At 38.3% G+C, this 20,514-nt stretch overlaps 1 protein-coding gene across 1 annotated transcript in view; it reads right to left on the bottom strand.

The window, feature by feature from the left end:
* Positions 1-18,345, bottom strand: part of LOC104407571 (transmembrane protein 131-like) — a gene marked incomplete at its 3' end in the record, with an annotated part of 57,721 nt that extends 39,376 nt beyond the window's left edge. The window contains exons 1-2 of the mRNA XM_010016890.1: positions 18,288-18,345; positions 4,623-4,663 (exon numbers count right to left, since the gene is read on the bottom strand). Coding sequence (XP_010015192.1) covers positions 4,623-4,663; positions 18,288-18,320 — 74 coding nt within the window. The remainder of the gene's footprint in view (positions 1-4,622; positions 4,664-18,287) is intronic.
* Between the last annotated feature and the right edge of the window lie 2,169 nt (positions 18,346-20,514).

Genomic DNA, 20,514 nt, shown 5'->3' on the forward strand with positions numbered 1-20,514 from the left:
TCCAACTCTCTAACTTTCAAAGTCAAGAGCAACATGAAAAGGAAAAGATGCATTTGAATGAGAAGGGACTACTGACATCTGCAACAAGCTCCAGCAGACCAAGAATAGACAGAAATCATCTGAACGTGTGAAATTTCAGGAATGACTAGTTACTGTCAATGATTTAAGATGGTCCCAACGCTTTTTCCCTTCAGTGAGAATTTTAAAAAGAAGAAAAAAAAAAAACCCTCCAAAAACCAAAAGAGACTCAGGAGTGATTTACAAACAGCCCCTGACACGATCATCACCCTCACCGTACAATCCACGCTATCATCTAAGTGAAAGGGAATTTACCTCAACTATTAACTACTGTACTGCTATCACCCACAAGCAAACTACTACTAGATGCAATTTACTGAAACACACCTTTGTGTCTCAATGAGGTTAGTCACAGATGCAATTCTAAAGATGATCAAAATATCAATGCCTGGAAAGACTTTAAATGATACGGATGTCCATCTGTGCCAAGACACAATTTTCTTCTTAGGACATTCTGCAGCACTTCTATAATGTTTTGCTGTTTATTACAAAGTACTCATAAGCACTCATTTTTAAATAATCCATGTACATCTCTACATTTGAGATGAAGATAAAATCTTGTAAAATATAGTATTTAAAGATACCTGCAAAGTTGGGCAGTTACTGTTTCTCTGTATCCTCATTTTACTTTTTTAGCTGTTCTGGGATTTCTGGAGGAGGTCTGTGCTCTGTGCAATCTTATCTGGACCATCTTTAATTGCTACTGTGGAAAATTCAAATCTAAGCATTACTCTACATGTATTTTTCCCACATTACTTTACCAGTTGTTTAAAGGGGTTTATTTCCTCTCCTCTGCCATAAGTCATCAAGAAATAAAGACAACAGCATTAAACTGCCAAGTAGCAAGATTTTATTTAGAAAAAAAAAACCAACAACCAAACCTCTTAGAAAACCACCACTGTTTTATTTCCATTGCCACAAAGTAAAACAAAAGTGTGTCCAAAAATAACCATGTGAACTTTTAAAATGACAATGCATCAAATACTTCACAGTGGGTACTTTTTGTGCCAGAAAGTCCTTGAAAGAGACACCTGAAAAACAGATCATTTTTGGCTAAAAAAAGTAAGTAACCAATCGTATTTCCCCTAGTACATGCATGACTTGTTAATATTTAAAAATAAGGCTGAGCTGCGTACACCAGAAAACATATTAGATTTTTAAAGTCAGAATTATTTTAGAAATATGGGTATTAAACACAGCCTCGTGAACTCCCACAAAATACTTGACCGCTTTGGTATCTGGCAGTAGCCACTGCTATTAGTGCAGATGAACAAAACAACTAGCAACAAAGGTTTTTCATAAACTACACCCAGCCAGTGGTTGGCTCAGTTATGCCAACATTAAGCCTGTATCAGGAAAAACATACTCATGATATCAAACATTAAACTTCAAAGCTAACGCTTCCTGAGGGGGTTGTCTGGGGAAAGGGTGGGGAAAGAACAGGGAGAAGCTTGAATAGATGCACTGTAACCTGACCATGCGCAAGAACAAAACAAATTAAATGGCTAGTTAATTTTTCTCATTCCAATTAGTGTTAAAAAGCAGACCAAAGAACCGAATAAAGTTTCTAGATAGGGAAGGAATACCTGCAAGCTGTACCAAGGAGGATATATTATAATTTCTAGTAAAGACAATGAAATCCAAATTTAGAGAAGTTAAGCATGTGGACCAGAAACCTAGAGGTTTTAGCAACAGCTTGGGGGTGGGGGGAGGGAAATCACCTGGAACAACACCTGAAAGATCCACACAAAACCAGTAACAACAGAAAAAGAGAGAAATAGACAGCAAATCAGGTATGTACTTTGCAATATGCTATCTTGTGATGCAGACCTTTACCACATTGTGATTGAACCCCAAATAGGCTAGTGCTCTGAAATGTAATGGACTATTTCTCCTTGGCAAACCTGGAAATATTTCAAGCATATCTCATCTATGGCCTCAGTCTCATTCTCAAGGACTGCCAAATTCAGCTGTTTCCTGGGAGACAAAAAAATTGCACATAATCCCTAGGTCCTGATAAAGGCATCTTCTTTTTGCCATTGAGATCAATGATTTAAACAATATACTATTCTGTTTAAACTATCTCCAGAAAGTTTGACTTTACCCAAGATATAAAATACAGTAATCATGGTTCTCAGAAGTTCTGATACTTGCAATCTGACTGATATACTGCACCACCGAGCTACAGCTGTTTAAGCTCCTGTCCACAGCTGTGTCCCCTACCATTTCCAATCCTCTAGCAGGTCCTGGAAGAAGGAAACAAATACCCACAGCACTACAGCTCCAGTTCACAATCCATGTACAAACCCATCATCACCGGCAGTGTAAGTCACTGGCCCACAAACTGCAGCAGCTGAGCCACAGGCACACATACCCACTTTCTCTGTCACAGGAAAAGAGAATCTTTGGCAGGAAGGGCAGGTAAAGAACAACTGGGGTAACTAGCTTCTTAAACGACTCATGTTTGTGAGTTATGAATGACCAGAAGTCAACCATGACAGTGAAAAGAATACAATGATCACTTAGTTTAAGCTATATGGCTTACAGAAATGGAAGCTTGGGAAGTTAGTATTAGTTATACTGCTCTGTAACCTGTTTTCTTTGATTGTGCTCTTCTGAAAGCATTAAGGATCATCTTATTTATTTTTCAACATAAAGAGAAGTTCAATAATGAAATTTAGGAGCTTCTTTTACTGCTGTGCAAAGTCTGAGTGCAGGGTTTCACACAAGCAGTTTAAGATAGCAAAATGGAGAACCCCCCAGAAAACAAATTATTTAAAGTACATCATTTTAATTTCATCTTTAAAAAACAATTTTTATTTAACCTTGACCAAGATGTTATGATTCATATGATTGCAGCAACCAAGAAAACTAAATTCACGTTAACTCTAAATGCATGGTAACTTTACATGTGGTAGTTTACTGTCCTACCACAGTACAGTTACACACATGGAGGTGTATACATAATATGTGTAACTGCTCAACAGAGAAACCAGTACTGAACACATCTTTGGAAGTTACTATTTATGGGAAGTGCACGTTCTGCTTACTTAATCCAATGTTAACACGCAAGTAGAAATCAAAGAGTTTAGTAAAAGCAGCAGGTAGAAAGCTTAATTTGAGGGACTTCACAGATAAGAAATAAATGGTCAGAAGTACTAAAGGGCAGAGACAAGCCTCCGTTGCTGGGTAAGACGACAGATTCAGGGAAGGTACAGCATCACAAAGTTTCAAGTTTTATGCAAAACAAGCTAAATTTTTTTAATTAAAGAAAAAAAAACGAATGAGAAGTTCATTTAACACAAGTTTGTCAAAATTCACATTACCATAATACACAAATTGCCTCAAGCTTCAGATCAAAATAAAAAGTAACTGCCTTATTTCAATACATAATAACTCTTTTACATTATCACAATAATGTGAACTTAGGTTTGAATTTCACCTGGAGTGAAATACCTGCCACATCCTCATAAGATTCTTCAGCACCTTCATGTTCTCTCTTTCTCCCAATACCCGGAACTTCAAGCATACTTAGAAATCTAGTACTAGGTAAGCCAAAGTCTATAGTATTTTCATACAATCCAGGAGATTTACATTGCAAGATTCAGGTCTCTATCTCATCAGAAGGCAGCGCAGACTGATGACAAGAGATGCAACTGGATCAAGGTTTTTAGAATTAAAAACATTGCTTTTTTTTTTTTTTTCCCCTCCAGAGATTTCTCAAAACTTGTTGCAAAGAGAATGCTCTTAAACCCATGTTTAAGCAACTGTATGCATAGTAAAATAAGAGCTTTATATATACTCATCTGAAACGAAAAAAGAACGGTCATTTTACTAGATTTCCTGGGAAGGAAATAGCCCATGAAAAAAAAAAAAATCTAGCTGTATTTACTGAAAACAAGCTATGCTTTACATGAGTCTGTGAAATGCTATTGTATAAGAAACAAGCTTCACTATTACTGTTTAAAGTATTCATTAAACACACAGGAATATTTGAGGAGTTCCCAGAGAAAAATCTGGGACTAAGGAAAAAAACCAGGCCACTTCTTTTTCTTCTCAGATACTATATATGCAGAGTTCTTTGATAACAGATTACATTGAAGGGAAGGAGGGGTGGTGCAATGGGAAGGGGGAAAGAATCTGTTGAAAGTAACATCATAAAGTTTTTCTTCAAAAGGACCTCAACAACTTTTGAAGTAGATGAACAAACCTACTGCTTTCACAACACAACTTCAGTAAAATGGTTTTAAAAAAAATTGTAAGCTGGGTCTCAGTCTGCCCCCTCTTTACACAGAATTGTGTATACATTACACAGAATGGTATACATTACAAAGTGAATTAAAGAATTGTTCCATTTCTTATTCCCTAAGTGAAGTGATTTGGCTGTCCAATATTTTCAGTTTAAAATTCCTCTGTATGAGACAAATAATTGAAAGATTACATTATTTGTATTTTATCTTGATTACACTAAAACTTTATTATTAAAAATACGACAAATCTCACAATAGGATGGCTGTATTAAACTTTCAGAAAGCCATGCTTACCTCTTCTGTTGATATGAACTGAGGCCTATAGTTGTCTCAGTCTGTAAAAGAATAAAAAATAATTTTAAATTTGAGACACTGACAGCATTATACTTTCTACGGGGGGAAAAAAAAAAAAAAACCAACAACAAACAACTTCAAAAAACTGAGAAGAGGAAAAATGTCCAGGAAATTCTAACACTGTAGGGAGCAAAAGAAAAAAACTAGCATAGATGTAAGACCAAATTACAAAGAAAAGCATATAAACCGAATAACAGTCAAGCAATTATCTCACTGGTGTAATTTAAAGAACTAGAAAACAAAGAACACTATAATCGCCATTTGATTAGGAAACGTCATCTCCTTCCCTGCTAATGACCTTCTAGCCTTTATTATTCATACCCTTACTACCACTCTGCTGGACAGGACAGTTAATGACCTGACAACAAGGTGTTTAGATTGTCTAAGAAATTCCAGCTAGGTTACCCTTGTCTAAGAAACCCCAACTGGTTTAGAAGACTGCATATGGAATGCCCTCCTGATCCACAGGATTTTGGGGATCAAATTGAGGATTTCAGTCCTTCTCTTGTGGGCATTTCATGGCCAAGATGAATATTCAGCTTTTGGGAGCAGGAAGACAGCTTACAGGTATGATAAAGTCTATGGTGCACCTTGGCTCATCTGACACAATTCACCTCTAGTACATAAGGATGTCATTTGCTTGCATGGGGAATGCGAATCTTCCATATCTAGTTTCAGAACTAAAATCAAGTCCCTTGGCTGGACACATCACTACAAATTATACCTTTTTTTTTTTTCTTTTTTAGATAAATGAATTTTTCTTAAAATGTTTTTTAAATTTTTTTTAAAGTTATCTTTACTTAGAATATAGGCTCTAATTAAAGGAATTTTTATTTTGTTTTTCTGGAGACACTTCTTTGAAATTTTGTAATTACTTATATTAAATCACTCAGTCCACAAACATCAATATTTGATTCATTTCAAGGATCAATTCTGGACTGTAAATTTAAGTACTGTTTCAGATTTAAAAATGAAATTATTTGGTTTATCCACCTTCCAATTTGTATCAAACTAAAGGAAGCTGGAAGCATATTATTTATCATTGTAAAACAAAACTAATTGCAAATAAATCCTCAAGTTAGAGGATTTATTAAATGTCAAGCCAGAACATCAATTCACATTTTTGTTTTAAAACCTCTGAAATCTACAGAATTTAATCAGGGAAAAAAACAAAAAAAACAATCCAGAACACATCTCTACCTTCTATACCTTATTTTTCCCTCAGACTGGAAAGGTGAGAGCAAACCTTCCAGGTTAAACTACCACCAACTAATTTCTCAGCTTAAAACCTAGAGTGGAAACTGAATCAAAGTGAATCAACTGAAAATATTTTCTCTTCATCCAGAAAAGTTTGTTTAGAACTTCATAGAAGCACTTGCCCAGAACATTAAGCCAGTGATTTCCTCTATTTCACAACAGCATGATTTTACAAGCTCTGCAGAAAATACATACTGCTTGCATATTTTAAAAATGGATTTAATAAGTTTCAAACAGCTACTTATAATTACACATGCTTATTCTTATTATCTATTTTTCTATCATAAATCAGACAACCATGAATCACTGTCTGCCCTTCCAATTTTCTTTTTCTTCTTTTATTTTTTTATTTTAAACCATTTAACTGTTGCCTGCAGATTGCAGCTTGCAAATGTACCCACTCTCTAAAGGCACATCAGACTACACCTGGCTCTGAGGGCTCCACAGGAGATGCTGCACAGCCTACTCAGTAGAAACAGACTAACACTAACTTACAAGGACTAAACAGCCCGAGTTGTTTAACTGTAGCTGAGAGACACCAGCTACCATGGATCTAGGCTAACAGGCAAATTGCTCAGCAGTCTCAGCATTTATGAGCTTTCTACACATTTATGATGCGTGTAATAAGTGGTACACTCCAAGTGTCTATGTTGAGGAAGTTCTGGATGTGAAGATCTATGCAACACAATCAGTTATGCAGATGTACCCAATAATGACCCAAATACATTTTAAGCGTTATCTCTACTACCGAAATCATGTTATTCCTCCCTACCAAACAACTGCATGTAACCCTCTCTCTTTTTATTATAGCACAGTCATTTAAAGTCACTCTTCTCCCAGTTTCACCAGTTCCATTCTTCCATGCTGTGCATTCACACCACTGCCTTTCCTGCCTATTGGAGGGAGACAACCAAGAATTACTGATACAGTGTTCTGTGAAAAACTGTTATATAATCATACTTGTTTTGGCTGGGACAGAGTTAATTTTCTCCATAGTAGCTAGCATGGTGCTGTGGTTTGGATTTATTCTAGAAACAGTGTTGATAACACAGGGACATTTTCATTACTGTTGAGCAGTACTTACACAGCATCAGGGGCTTTTCTGCTCCTCACCCTACACCACCAGCCAGTAGGCTGGGGGTACACAAGGAGCTGGGATGGGGCACAGCTGGGACAGCTGACCCCAACTGACCCAAGGGATATCCCATAATATACGGCATCATGCTCAGCATATACAGCTGGGAGAAGAAGAAGTTAAGAGGGATATTCAGAGTGACGGTGTTTGTCTTCCCAAGTAACCATTATATGTGATGTAGCCCTGCTTTCCTGGAGATGGCTGAACACCTGCCTGCCCATGGGAAGCAGTGAATGAATTCCTTGTTTTGCTTTGCTTGTGCTCACGGTTTTGCTTTACCCATTGAACTGTTTTTATCTCAACACATGAGTGTTCTCATTTTTGCCCTTGCAATTCTCTCCCACATCCCACTGCAGGAGAACGAGTGGCTGTGTGGGGGTGAGCTGCCAGCTGGGTAAACTACAGCAACAACCAAGCTTACTCTATGAAGTTAACAGATGTATAAACACCTTGTATTCCTTACCAACATCCTTCAAAGTGCATTAATCACTACCATTAAATACAACCTTACTTTCAGTAACAGGCTTTTCCTTAGAAACTTAACTAAAGCACATCATAAAATTACCAGCAGTTACTTAACGGTCACGTGATGGAGCTAACAGGTTCTGATCCTACGACAGGGCAACTAGAATAGTCGTTACCAGCATTGTCCCATCCCTGACAACTACCTTTGGCTCCAATAAGGGAGCGTATTCTATTAAGTTTTAAATTATTCAGTAGAGAAAGTTGTTTGTTATCTATGCATCATAACTTGCAGTCAATACCCCTAATATTAGTATATTATCTACTATTATATACTACCCAGGCCAACTTACAGACAGAGGGCAGTGGAGATCAATTTTAAATCCAGAAAAATACAGAAACAAATGGAAATACATATCATAGACAATTGCTGAACTACTACATAGCTATGGCTGCAGTTAACTGTCAGGAGCTAAATTCTCTGGCTGATCATGCACTCACGTTTTCCCTCCTATGTTCTGAAAGTACAGATCTGCTATTGAAATTATTAGTCCAAGAACTGTCCATTAAAGTTTAAAAGCACAAATTACTTTGGTAGCACATCACACACAATATATTTAAGAGCAAAAATCCACCAAAGATTCACATTTGTAAAGAAAAGCCTGGTTTCTACTAAATACAAGCAAAATGATGAATTCATTTCAATAACACTTTGTGTTTTGAGAAGGAGGTTGTTTGCTTTTTGGCTTGTTTGGGGGTTTTGTGGGTATCTTGTTCTGTGAGCCTGGCTTTGTTTTGGTTTTGGAGTTTGGGTTTGTGGCTGGTTTTTTGGTTTTGTTTTGGGTTTGATTAGGTTTCTTTTAGTTTTTTTGATTGGGGTTTGTTTTTAGGGTTGGGTTTTTTTGGTATTTTTGGTTGGTTAGTGGTTTGTTTTTTTCAAATCATGGTCAATCAAGAGCAAAGAAACAGCATGCCAACTTCAGCAGCTCATCAACCATGGCATCATGGAACTAAACCAAAAATAAATCTCATGTGGCAGTTTCTATAATTGCCACTCATTTTTATTACATGTCAATCTCTAGAGTTGTGCAGTAAACAAAAACATGCAAATGTGATCACTGACATGTTCTACTTTTTTTTTTTCCAATTTGATCTTCAAGGCAATCAGCCAGCACCAGTTTCAAGACTTAACAACAATTCCTCTCCAGAGGCTCATATCCTCAAAAGACTTCACAGAGAATCTGCACCTGAAAGCACACCTTGCAGACTCAGTACAGTTGGGGAATGACACCAGACAACAATCTTGTGCACACAGAGAATCAAAAAAATACACAATCTTAAGGCTGTCTCTATAAAGACATACCCATGCCAGTTAACTTCAGCCAGAAAGAACAAGAATCCCACCAAAAAAAACCCACCACCACCAAAAAAGAAGTTATTTTAATGTGTCACCAGTTTGTTATAATATTCTTTACTTCTTGGTAAGAGGTCATATTACCCAGCACTACAGTCAGTCATCTAAACATAGGCATCTGCTGCCACTGGAGATAAATGTCCTAGGGCAAGCTGCCTTGTCTCAGACTGACATGCAGAAAGGCACAGTTACTCCTATGCCCTGTGTGGTATCTGCCAGGCTCCTGTAGATATCTGGGACAGCCTAGGGCATCTTAAATAGCACTTGTTACCTGTGTTTAAGGAACTGAGTTAAATCCCTAAAGTCTTAAAGGAGGAAGGAGGAGAAGGGGCACAACAAAGCAGGGAGACAATCAATCAAGACCTGAGGTTTCTGGACACCAAATACCAATACATTTCTTTAATTTTACCAGCATTCTCAACAACAAAAGCATTCTGGTTTCCTACACGTGAGTATCCACACTAATTCAAGACTCTTTCAGGCTGAAACCCTTTCAGAATATTTTACATATTGTTATTCCCTAGTAAAGCTGGTTCCTTCTTGTAGAAAACCTGTATGCTGCTTGCAACTGAAAGTTGAGAGACAGCTACAAAACTAATATGTAGATGGCAGCTTAAATCTTCATTGCTCCATTCATGAGCTCTGTGCTAATAAGTAGGATAGTTAAAAGAAACATTAATGATGACTATCTTGCTTAAGGTAATAAAAAAATGAATGCTGTAATCTGAAGTGGACTGAACTGAGTCATTCTTGCTATGCTCTTTCATGACACAGATTCACATAAGAAAACAAAAGCATCAGCTGACTTCAGCTGATGCAACATATGCTATTGATATTGGCTTTGCAACAGTCACTTACTCCTGGGTATCAATTAATTATCAATTAATTATTTTTAAACTAAAGCCTAGGGATGGCAATTCTTCCTGTACAAGAAGAAGAAACTGCAATTATTTTTTCTGAGCAGCAGCAGCCTTCAGCTGCTCACAAGCAATGGCAATGAACTGAGATGACTTTTACTCTTTTGTAAAATCACACACATTGGAAGGAAGCTCCAAACACCACCTAGTAAACCCTTGCTCAAAGGTCTAGTTAGTGCAGGTTGCTCACAGCTTTGGGCCACTGAATTCTGGGTATCTCCAAAGATAGAAATTCTACAACTTCTTTAAGTAATCTGGCCCAGTGTTTGGTAACGCTCAGATCTAAAAGCTTTTCCTTAGATGGGTCTGGCATATCCTGTGCCAAAATCTGTGTCTAAAGCCTCTTATCTTTCCACTGCACACAACGAAAAATCTGGCTCTTTTGTCAACTCTACATTGCCCATAGCAACTAGTTTTCTCCTTGGTCTTCTCTTCTGAAGGCTGAAGAAAACACATTCTAACTTGAAAAGCATTCCAGCCCTCTGATCATCCTGGTAATCCCTCTGCTGTGCTTGCTCCAGTGTATCAGTGCCTTCCTTGTACTGGGTAGCCCAGACTGGACACAGTACTCCAACTGCAGCCTCACAAACACTTAAGGCATGGGGGGGGGGGAAGAGTTGAAAATCCCACCCATTATCTTCTGGCTCCACATTTGCTCAATAGGCTGGCAGCCGCCTTTGCTGCAAGGGCACACATCTATTGTCTACAAGGCCCCCCCAGTATCTTTTCTGCAGTGCTGCTTTCTAGCCAGTCACTGCCCAGCCTGTCCTGTTACACAGGGTTATTCTCTCCCAGGTGCAAGACTTGTACGTGCCCCAGCTGAATGTCATGAGCTTCCTGTCAGCCTGCCAAAGTCCCTCTAAATAGCAGCCTTACCTTCCAGTGTATTAACCACTTTGCCCAATTTGGTAGCACCTGCAAACTTAGAGAGTACTTTATACCATCAAAAAGGCTGCTAATGAAGACATTAAGCAGCACTGTCCTCAGTATCAAAATCCATCATGGGTAACCGACTGCCAGCTGAACTTTGTACTGTAGAGTATACCCATTGACATCAATGGTCCAGCCACTTAATTGCCCAATTAGGTGATCTGTATCATATACTTTGGCTATATGGGTATCAGTGGAGATCACATCATAGAATCACAGAATGGTTTGGGTTGGAAGGGACCTTAAAGACCATCTAGTTCCAACCCCCTGCCATGGGCAGGGACACCTTCCACCAGAGTAGGTTGCTCCAAGCCCCGTCCAACCTGGCCTTGAACACTGCCAGGGATGGGGAAGCCACAGCTTCTCTGGGCAACCTGTGCCAGTGCCTCAGCACCCTCTTAGTAAAGAATTTCTTCCCAAAATCTAAGTATGCTTTCTTTAGTAAAGAAACTTTTACATTTCAAAACCCTTTGAAAAGTCAACATACAATATGAAAACTTGAGGTTATAAAAAATACAATTAAAATTTACACCCTGAAAGCACTATCACTGATACACCAGAAATGAGTTGCCACTTCTTAAGATACTTCTTTACCATGCCATATGGAATGAAGATCATGCAGAAAATACTAAAATTCCTCCAGTAAGAGATCAGCATTGCTGATTCCCACACATGTAACAGACATACAGCTTCCCTGTTGTAAAGCCACTGCAAAACATGTTAAGTTTCTATCTATCTGATATTTAGGACCATTGCAATACTCATTACCAGCTTTTGTGACTAGCAGTTTATGAACAAAGTCAGAAAATATGTATTATGTTTATATAACCACACAAGCTTTCTTTTTCCTCTATTTTAGCTATTCTGTAAATCAGGATTAGTAAAATAATTTCTAGGAGTTCACCTGGAAAAAAGTATTTCATACACTTAAGATTATTGCAGTAAGGGTAAGTGTAGTGACTCACATTTAGAGAATATGACTTAAGAGTCTTACCATTTTCCTTTTCACTGTAAGAATACCCTACTTTAAAAATACCACTACATAAGCAGAAGTATCTTCCAAACACTTAGCCTGCATAGCAGATTGCTTGCTCACTCTGGAAAATAGTGGCTCTGACTACATTGTACAAAAAACATTAGATACTCAAGGCAAGAGCTCTCACAATAAATACAATGACTTGGGCAACAGTCCTTTATGAACTAAGAGCAAATGAAAACCTTGCTCTGAAAAAAAAAAAAACAAATTTTACTTTGCTGTTAACTTTTCACAATAAAGTCCTCAAAAAGTGAGACTGTATGTTGGCTTAACATGAAAGGATAAATTATTTAAAATAACAGTAGTAGTTTATTTCAGCACTCCTAATATTTGCAGATGACAACATTGACAGGGGCTTGAAGCACCTGTCAGGTCTGGACAGGGGTTCAAATAATCAGGACCTGTGGAAGAGATGGCCTGACACTGACAAGGCAAATTTGAAGGAGAAGCTCACATCTGAAAGCCAAAGGAGAGCTGAAATCTAAAGCTGGAAATAACTAAGGGTAATACACAAAAGAAAAGAATGTGTCTACAGAGCATAGTGAAATAAAAACTATATGAGCAAACAAAATGCTGTAAAAAAGCTCCAACTAATTTTGCAACTACTAAAGCAAGTGTTGTTATACAGGGAAGCAACTACTCTGTCCTTACTCAAAGCCTCAGAGTACTACTTTCCCTCCTAAATGCTACACTTTAAATCTGTGTAGACAAATAAAACATTCAGTACAGAAAGTTACAATGTGTTTTTAAAAGTTTGTATGAAGAAGCCATAGGTGTCTTTTAGTACAAAATTATCAGTATGAAGAGGGGAAAAAACTAACAAAAAAAATCAACTGCATATGTGTTGGAGAAAGAAGGGACAAAACCAGATTAGGCATTAAACAAGTATCTACTTGTGGAAACTCGTGAAAGTTACTTCTCTAGAGGTTTTAAGAACAGAAGCGTCAAGCATCTGCTAAGGGTAATCCCATCTCCACACACTAACACCTGAAGAAAGTACTAAGTGATCTCCTGAGGTCCATTCCAAACACATCTATGACTCTGTGAAGTGCCAATCAATTATATAAGTATCTGTAAATCACCTGCTATTGAAGAAAAAAACCAAACTCTGCATTACATTGAGCAATGGACAACTTACGTTAATACAATTCTTACCCTATGTTCAGGATCTAAATAATTATCTGAAGAGTTAAAAAACTTGTTGAGTCCTTAAGGGAACTGATTCATGTGAAGAATAGACAGAATTAGGAAATGCTCTCTTTACTGTAATTTAATCCATAGGCAGAAGTAACAAATTTATTCAGATATAAACCTTCAAGCATATATGCTAAAGAAAAAAAACTTGGTTTTGCTCTGTCGAATCAGAGGGCAAAGATACATGGTGTAGTACTTTCCAACCCACGTACTGGAAGTCCATACCCAAAATGTACAGTCTCTATTTTGCTACTGTTAGCCCCAGCATGAACTAATGAAATTTCCATTGCCAGTTTATTTTTTCTAGATGTAAGGGAGTTTTACTTAAGTATTTAAGGATTTATGCTCTTTCAATAAATAACTGCTTTAAGTCAGCCTAGTCAAACACAATTTTCCAACACATTTCATTTATTTTTTGCAACAGAAGTCCTAAAATGCCATTGAAACAACATAAGGAGTGTTTCACCAATAGTACGTAGCCCAAATAAGGACAAAAACAGAATCAAGAGGATATACTCTAACTGGAGGGAGGTGGCAGGAATCCCTAATGACTAAATTATGTAAGACTCAGCATTTGATTTGTCTTACTTGGGAAACAACTTCTTCAAACGAAAAAGGCTTGCTGCCACTGTGAAGATAAATTTTCTGAGGGGAGGGAAATAAATCAAGGCTGGAAATGGCTTTGACACTTCAAGGATTATTAATCACTTTATGCACTGCTTATTTTTTCACATTTAAAAAAAATCACCAGAAGGTGACTTAACATTAGACAATACTGAGTTATTAGAGCAAAAATACAATGTAGTAGTGATAGATGACCTACAACCTACAAACACTTGTGAAAACCTACAAAAAGCTTGAAAGAGAAACATTCAACGACTTTATGCTAGATTTAAACCTGTAGTAACTGCTGTTCACAAAGGTAAATATGTTTTTACAACAATATATTTACTTTGGGTTTATTTTTTAATTGCACTAAGTAGTCACAAGAGGTCACCAAATTAAAATCTACAGGAAAAGAGCAAGTAAATTGTAAACTAGAGAAAATATGCTGTATCATTCTGATTAAAAGGAACTGGTTACACTTACGTAGGTATTTTTGGCTTCAGAGCCACAACCATAACATAAAACACATAATCTGTCTATTATAAGTTTTGTCTCACTTGCTTTGTTTTAAATCATATATGCAGCAGTGTATTAGGATAAATGGCAGCCAAATGCAATCCAAAGCACTGCAAAGTTTACAGTGCAACATGCAGAATTGCTTGACTTTGTCCCACCATAATATTTAAACTAATTTTCCTGTCTCTGTTGCATCTTGCAATAAAGTTGGCATGATTAACAATCCATCTTACTTTTCATCTCTATATGAATTAGGAGGTGGTTCACAGCAGGACCATTACTTTCTAGTCCTGAGTAGTTAACTATAGTGAATAACTGATTGCTAGATTTTCACTGGTTAAAAAATCCTAGGTAAAAAAACACCTAAAAATATAGATGATTGAATTTGACTACATAATTTTTATCTTTAATATTGGGCCAATGCCTGCCTGTCATTTTTATTAAGCCACTCTTGTAGAACAAAACATTCTTACGGAGTATGTAAAGGAAAAGAAAGAAAGCCTAGTGATTTTTTTTCCTCTTACCTTTTACTGATATGTGGTCTCTCCATGCAAGTTAAATTCCGAGTCAAAAAACTGCAATAATTGAGACTGTAACCACTATGTGGAAAACTTCCACCATTCTACTTTTGCTACATCCAAAAATAAGCCTACATAGACATGTATTATGAGAATGTGTTTAGCACATGGTATCTAAGCAACTGTTTGACAAGAACCTGGGCCTTCTTTGTTTGCTTGTAGGCGTTGTGGGGTTTTCTTCCTTTTTTTTCTTTTTTTTTCTTCTTTTGGGGGGGGGGGTTGAGGGGAGGATGTTCATTTGTAACCACATCTCATCCTCATACATCATAACCTTAAAATCTATAGTATTCTTGAATTACATTAAGAATCAGTGGAAAAAGAAAAAGAAAACAGAAACGACAAACCCATACAACTTAGGTAGGTGGGGGGAAATCTTCATAAATCTGAAACAAATAACATTAACACCAGCCCAGAACCATACAGCTTTTACATTTGTTAAGTCTTCTAGACTAGACAGGAGATAGGAACTGCAAATCAGGCACTGAACTGCTAATGAATTTAAACACCATCACATGCCATGTGTTCTAATCATATAAACAATTAATTGATTTCTTCTTTCTCCTCTCCTCCTTTCTCAACTACCAGGACTAACATCATCAAGGAATTTTAACAGAAGATATTCACAACATAAATACAATCCACAGAACACATGTGTATGAAATTCTAGTCAGCAGAAATTCAGAACTGCTCTACAGTATCAGCCATGTTGCTACATATTTCATCCTAACTACTACTACCATCTCAAAATATCAGTAAGTATTCTTTAAAGTTTAACTTTTCATCTGTTTTGACTCCCACCAAAAGAAAACTGACAAGAATGGCAACATTATACATGAAAAAATATGTATTTGCAACAGGAATTACCTCACTGCAGTAATCTGAACTTCCTTTAAACCCAGTGGCTACTTGGTCGCAAGGGCTGCCTTTGCATTTAGTACACAGGGTACTCTGTGGTTTTACCTGTGGGATCATGGAGAGGACATGAGGAAGTGGGATAGAAAACCTACTTTGACCTTATGGGCACATGAATTACAAGGAAAAACAACCACAAACGGTGGTTCTTCCAGGAAAGTTGCTGCTCCAGTCTCTGGTGGGCAGTTACCCAGACAGAGTGGGAGAACTGATTTTACTCCTGATCCTATGGAAAGTATAATCTGCTTCTACAAGTAGGTGGAGAATCCTATGAGCAGTACTAGATGGGCCCTGCCTTCAGCCAGGTGGAGGAAAGGGACAATCGTGTCTGCTAACCTATGTGGATCCAACGGCCTGGCATATCAGAGCCACAGGAGTACAAGGCTCTAGTAGACACTGGTTCAGAGACTACCCTAATGCCACCAACCAGCAGAACCCATTTGTATTTCTGGAGTGACAGGGGGATCCCAACAGCTGACTGTACTGAGGCTGAAATCAGCCTGACTAGGAAGGAGTGGGAAAAGTACCGCCCTGTGACTGATCCAGAGGTTCTGCGCATCCTTGGCACAGACTATGTCAAGAGAAAGTATTTCAAGGATCCACGTGGGTATCAATGGGCTTTTGGTATCGCTGCCTTGAAGACCAAGGAAATTAAGCAGCTGTCTACCTTGCCCAGTCTCTCAGAGGACTCTTCTCTTGTGGGGTTGCTCAAGGTTGAAGAACAACATATACCAATCGCTACCATTACAGTATTGCCACCAGTGCACTACTATGGTGCATCTGCAGCAATATTGTACCAAGATTCCCCAATTCCCATCCATGAGCTGATACGTCAAGTGGAGAGCCAAGGAGTGATCAGCAGGACCTGCTCACCCTTTAATAGCCCCATATGGCCAGTGCAAAAGTCTAATGGAGAGTGGAGACTAACAGTAGACTATCGTGGCCTGAATGAAGTCACACCGCCATTGAGTGCGGCTGTACCAGACATGCTAGAACTTCAGTATGAACTGGAGTCAAAGGCAGCCAGGTGGGATGCCACCATTGATATTGCCAATGCATTTTTCTCAATCCCTTTGGCAGCAGAGTGCAGGCCACAGTTCGCTTTTACTTGCAGGGGCGTCCAGTACACTTGGAACCGACTGCCCCAGGGGTGGAAACACAGCCCTACCATCTGCCATGGATTGGTCCAGACTGCACTGGAACAGGGGCAGGCTCCAGAACACCTGCAATACATTGATGACATTATCGTGTGGGGCGATACAGCAAAGGAAGTTTTTGAGAAAGGGAGGAAGATCATCCAAATGCTGCTGCAGGCCAGTTTTGCCATAAAACAGAGTAAGGTCAAGGGACCTGCACGAGAGATTCAATTTTTGGGAATAAAATGGCAAGATGGACGTCGCCAGATCCCCACAGATGTGATCAACAAGATAACAGCAATGTCTCCACCAACTAACAAGAAAGAAACACAAACTTTCTTAGGTGCTGTGGGGTTCTGGAGAATGCACATCCCAAATTACAGTCTGACTGTAAGCCTTGTCTATCACGTGACCTGGAAGAAGAATGACTTCAAATGGGGCCCTGATCAACAAGAAGACTGTGAACAAATTAAACGAGAAATAGTTCATGCAGTAGCCCTTGGACCAGTCTGAACTGGGCCAGATGTGAAAAAATGTGCTTTACACCGCAGTGGCAGAGAAAGGTCATAGAATCACAGACTTGATTGGATAGAATCATAGACTAGGTTGGAAAAGACCTTTAACATCATCAAGTCCAACCTCTATCCCAGGACTGCCAAGTCCACCACTAAACCATATTAGTGAGGGCCTCATCTACACAGTTTTTTAACACTTCCAGGGATGGTGATTCCACCCCTTCCATGGACAGCCTGTTCCAGTGCCTGACCACCCTTTTGGTGATTAAATTTTTCCTGATATCCAGTCTAAACCTCCCCTGGTGCAGCTGAAGCTGTTTCCTCTTGTCCTATCACTTGTTACTTGGGAGAAGAGATCAGCCACCTCCTTGCTCCATCCTCCTTCCAGGTAGTTGTAGGAGAGGTAAGATCCCCCCTGAGCCTTCTCTTCTCCAGACTAAATCACCCCAGTTCCCTCAGCTGTTCCTCAGGTCCTACCTGGAGCCTCTGGCAGAAATCACCAGAAGACTCGAGGTCAACCCCTTGGCTTTTAGAGCTGGGGATACACAGGATCTGAGGTGCACTATACTCCAAATGAAAATTACCTCACTGCAGTAATGTGAACCTTCTTTAAACCTAGTGGCTACTTGGTTCGAACTGCTGCCTCCACATTTGGGAATCTTGCAACACTTCCTAGTTCCTCTAGTTGTACTGCCCAATTGCACCCCAACTCTACATGAAGATGAATCTTGAACACAAAGCATCCCCCAGTTTTTCTGAAGGAAAAGAACCTGAACAAAGAGGCCAAACAAAACTCCACCAGTTTCCCAACACAAAAGTTCTGGGAACCAGAGCCACAGGACACACCAAGGCATACTGTTGAAAATAACTCTAGAAGGTCCAAAAGCTTTTTGATGCTTGCTTATTTTCAAAAGCCCACTCACCCACAAGTTTCAAAAAGCAGCTGTCCAAAAAATGAAACATTGCTAGTTCAGATGATTTACTCAAGACTACATACCTGCAATAGGTCTCCTTCATCAAAACGTAGCATTTCTATTATGCCATCCGACTGGATGAAAGCTGCAAAGAAAACCAAAAAAACCTAAGTAACTCCACAGAAAAACATTTTGTTAACATCATTAGATTAGAAAGAGCAACTTAAACATCTAAGATCTGCTGTACCTCATTTTGCAGATAGAGCTATGACAAACCAAAATAACAATGCAGTCTAACAAAATACCAAACAAATCTGTGATACTAATCTTCCTCTAAGCTCCAATTTCAAGAAGTTCATATTAATATAAGTACCACACTTCACTAATTTGTCTTTCAGTATAAAAATTTTTAACTCCAAAGTGAGTAACTTCTTCTAGGTTCCATAAAAAGACTGGCTGTAGTACCAAGCTAACTCAGTACTTCAACCAGTATGTCAGACTGGGTACCTAAACAACTGAGTTTAATACATTTTAGCCCACAAGGAATTCTGATGCTTATGAAAAGAAATTCAGTTTCATTTATAGACATAAAACCTTGTCTGTACGTCTGGAAAGCCTTGTCCATGCTGCTCCCTAAACCGCTGTGTGGCAACAACTCTCTATCTTGACAGTAACATAACAAGATTTGAAACTGTCTAGAAGTGTTCGTACCATATGACCAAAATCAATGAAAAGTTCATGCCTTAGTCTCCTACAAGACCCTTGAATTAAGCATTCCTCTTCTACTCATTTCATCTAAATGCTTAGTCAGGCAATTGTTCTTCAATTCCTCTCAAAACGTAGGGAATGCTAGTTTCTTTTAAAGACAAAGAAATAAAGGCATTGCCCTTCCTGTAAAATATAATAATCTGTACAAGAATAAACATGAGTTAAAGAGGAAAGAAAAGTTCAAAGAGGTTTAATTTTTACTCCCCCAAAGACTATTCACATATACACACACAAAAAGAATACAGGTATTTAGGATAAAATACAATAGCAACCTCAAACTAGAAAGCTGTATTAAAAAAAAAAAAAAACAAACCAAAAACAACACAAACACTATAAACACCACCTTTTCCCATGACTGCCTTTACCATTCAGCTAGATAAAGTTGAGAGAGCAGTAACATACACCTTTCCACAAAAGAGGAACAACTTCAACAGGAAGAAGCTAAAGTTATTTCCCACCACACAGAAGCATAGCGCATTCTTCTGAAAGGTAGAATTTGAATCCCAGTCTGAAAAAGATTTAAACCTTCATCTCTCACTTTGTAGGTCAGTGTTCTAACAAGAACAACTATTATAACGTCACCAACACTGCCACTTGTCCCTAAGATGTTTTAAAAGAAAGTGGCATTACTTTCAGAAAACAAGAAAGAAGCATTCTTGGTAGACAGGAGTAAAGGCACCTACTACACAGAGAAATGTTATTTTTGACACACTATTTTTTAGGGTTAGTTCTCCCAATTGTTTCCTCACTGGCTGCTTTAGTGACACCTCAACTCAGCACCCAAAATCCAATCTGCTACTTAGCATACCACTGTTTGCACACCCCATTCTGCATCCCTGACTTCCCCTATATTTTAATACCTTCTCCAAAAACGTACAAACTCCACAACCTTGCTTTCATATGACCAACAGTAAAAGTTAACATAAACAAAGATTGCTGCTGTCATCTCCAGAAGTCTCTTTGGTTATGCAAAAAAGGCAAACTAATAAACAAAAACACCAAACCACAAGATTCCATACAATTATTATCCAAGCTACCACACCTCAGAATTCTAACATTTAATGACACAAGCTGAGAAAGTGGCTCAGCTCACACGGAAGTATACAAATCACCACAGAGAGGAAGGGAGGGTTCAGATTATAAACAATATGCCAATCCTGCAATATTAAAAGTGCCATGAGCAATACTAGTCAGTCATGTCAGGAATATCTTAGACTTATTTTTGGGGGGTATTTATTGTTATTACATTAACGATTTTCAAAACAAACAAAAGCCATCCTTAACCCAAGCATCAGAGGTTTGGCCAATCATTTATACGGAAGAACTATACAGAACATTGGGAAAGAGATTAAAACGAAACAAAAAAACCCAGCATTTAAACAGCCGTTATGAGATCAAGTTCTACAGCTTATGAAGATATGGGCTCTTCATTTACTGAAATTACTGGAGTAGGTCTACCAGTTTAAAGTTTAATCCTAGAAAGAAAGAAGTGGATTCTAGTTGATTTAACTGGCAATGTACAGAATCATAGAATAGTTAGGG

Source organism: Nestor notabilis, unplaced genomic scaffold (assembly GCF_000696875.1).
Source record: "Nestor notabilis isolate BGI_N333 unplaced genomic scaffold, ASM69687v1 scaffold15016, whole genome shotgun sequence".
Lineage (NCBI taxonomy): Eukaryota > Metazoa > Chordata > Aves > Psittaciformes > Psittacidae > Nestor > Nestor notabilis.